This window comes from Chrysochloris asiatica, unplaced genomic scaffold (assembly GCF_000296735.1).
Source record: "Chrysochloris asiatica unplaced genomic scaffold, ChrAsi1.0 scaffold00119, whole genome shotgun sequence".
NCBI classification, from domain to species: Eukaryota; Metazoa; Chordata; class Mammalia; order Afrosoricida; family Chrysochloridae; genus Chrysochloris; species Chrysochloris asiatica.
Genome location: NW_006408637.1, coordinates 3,959,734 through 3,962,107, shown reverse-complemented (window position 1 = coordinate 3,962,107; position 2,374 = coordinate 3,959,734). Strand labels below are relative to the sequence as shown.

General features: G+C 38.0%; 1 protein-coding gene across 1 annotated transcript in view; it reads right to left on the bottom strand.

The window, feature by feature from the left end:
• KMO (kynurenine 3-monooxygenase (kynurenine 3-hydroxylase)) overlaps positions 1 to 2,374 on the bottom strand; it is a 170,067-nt gene that overhangs the window by 43,368 nt on the left and 124,325 nt on the right. Inside the window, exon 11 of the mRNA XM_006868580.1 lies at positions 1,711 to 1,858. Within this exon, the coding sequence (XP_006868642.1) occupies positions 1,711 to 1,858 (148 nt within the window). The remainder of the gene's footprint in view (positions 1 to 1,710; positions 1,859 to 2,374) is intronic.

Below are 2,374 nucleotides of genomic sequence, written 5' to 3'. Positions count from 1 at the left end.
TTTGTTGTCTTTACTTTGAGATGCAGCCCATACTGAAGCTTTTAGTCTTTTCTCCCTGAATGCATTTTTCTTGTGTGCATTTATCAGAGTTGGTTTTTCTTCTGTGTGAGCTTTTGTGTGGATTTTTTTCATGTGTACTTCCCCCACCCCAAGAACCCTTATCCACTATATTTAGTATGTTCTAAAGTTTTTATAAAACAAAGCATATTTATGTCTGCTTTATGGAAAATATAATTGATTAAACAATGTTTTATATTTGGAATATATCAGCATATGTCACTTAATGTGCACAGTACATTCTGTGAAATAGGATATTATGTGATTTAGACTGTATTCAAACATCATATTGTATATTCCACTGCCAGCTAGTTGATTCTGACTCATTGTGACTCTCTACAGGGTTTCTGAAGCTGGAAGTATTTACTGGAGCAGAAAGCCGCATCTTTCTCCCAGCTGAACTGCCAACCTTGTAGTTAGTAACAGGATTAAGTAAAACTACGAAATGCGAAGACGGACTTCAAAAAAGTTAACAGAAAATTCCCTTCACTTTTAATTTCATTTTCCACTAACTTATCCTATAGCACCACCAAGGCTCCTCATATTACATATAGTATATATGCATATATATTCATGCACATTTATCAAAGTAATCCCTCACCAGCTTCTCTGGTTTTCCATTAGCACTCAGAGCCTTGAGGTTTGCAAACTTACACCTGTAGTTGGCTGTCTCTGGCGGGCATCTCATTAGTAGCCTTTTAGAATCAGAAGTCAGGAAAGGTGGAGTGGAGTTGCCACAGCCCAGCATCTCTCCACAGGCACCAACTGAAGGGGTGGCTGGGCAAAGCTCGCTTGTCCTGTGGCTCACACATTATAAACCTCTCCACAAACTGAATGTCAGCCACCCTCCTGGAGTCCTTCTTAATAAGCCCCCATTTCCCCAACGCAACAGTCCAATGATGTCCTAGTGAATGTTACATAGCTCAAACCTGTATACCAATCACGAAAACAACAATATGTAACTGTTGTAATGCTATTATCCTCCCATCAATCATTGTAGGATTCCTTGAAATTAATGTTCAATATTTGCACACAATTTCTTTCCTGAATTTTTTTTATTGGTAACAGTAAAATTTTCATGAAAGTTGTAGTAACAAGCAATTAAATAAATGAGCTGGTTGCAAAACGTTGGTGGAAAATGAAATTAAAAGTGAAGGGAATTTTCCATTAACTTTTTGAAGTTCCCCCCTCGTATTTCATAGTTTTACTTACTAATTTTCTTTTCTTTTTGAAAGAAAAAGTGGAGAAAAAAACTCAGATAACTTGAAATTTTCTTTTTTTGAGACTGACATTATATACTTATGCGTACTATCTAGAAAAATACATATCTAAAAAAAAAAAATAAGTCTTGAAATTGTTGATAATCAGCCTCCAAATTTCAAGCATATATTTTAGAACATACTAAGTATAGTGGATAAGGGTTCTTGGGGTGGGGGGAGTACACATAATAGAATGCTACATTATGTTTTCTGCTTTTTTTATTAGATCGAGAAATCCAAATCGCTACTCAATCTAGCTACACAGCTGGTATGATTGTTGAATTGATTGTCTTCTCACATACTTTAAGGATAGCGTCAGGCATGTTTTATCTAGGACATTTTAGTTGTAAGTGACCCAGAAAACTTTTCAAAGATGTAGGGGCAAAGATCTCACCGCATTCATTCCTTGTCCAAAAAAGGGCACTATTGCATGAGCTGCATCTCCCATCAGTACACAGCATGACTTTAAGTGAAAAGAAGAGCACTTTACAGATATCATGGGCTGAGCCGGCAACAGGAAGAAGTCTTTCAGCAGGGCTTGCCTTCAATGGAAAACAAGCAGAAGGTAAAGGCATTAAAATGGGTAGTGAATACTTGATTCCTTCAGATTTATTACCATAGGGCTATGTGTATACCATACGGAGCTCTGGTAGCGTAGTGGTTACGAATCGGGCTGCGAACCTTAAGGTCAGCGGTTCGAAACTACCAGCTGCACCGCGGGAGAAAGATGAGGCTCTCTACTCTCGTAAAGATTTACACCCTCGGAAACCCTATACAGGGTTGCTATGGGTCGGAACCGACTCGATGGCACATAACAACAACAACAATGTGTATACCATAGGGCTATATATATATACCATAGGGTTATGTGTATACCATAGGGCTATATATATGACATAGGGCTATGTGTATACCATAGGGCTATGTCTATAGCATAAGGTTATATGTATACCATAGGGCTACATGTATACCATAGGGCTATGTGTATACCATAGGGCTATATGTATATACCATAGGGCTATATGTATACCATAGGGCTATGTGTATACCATAGGGCT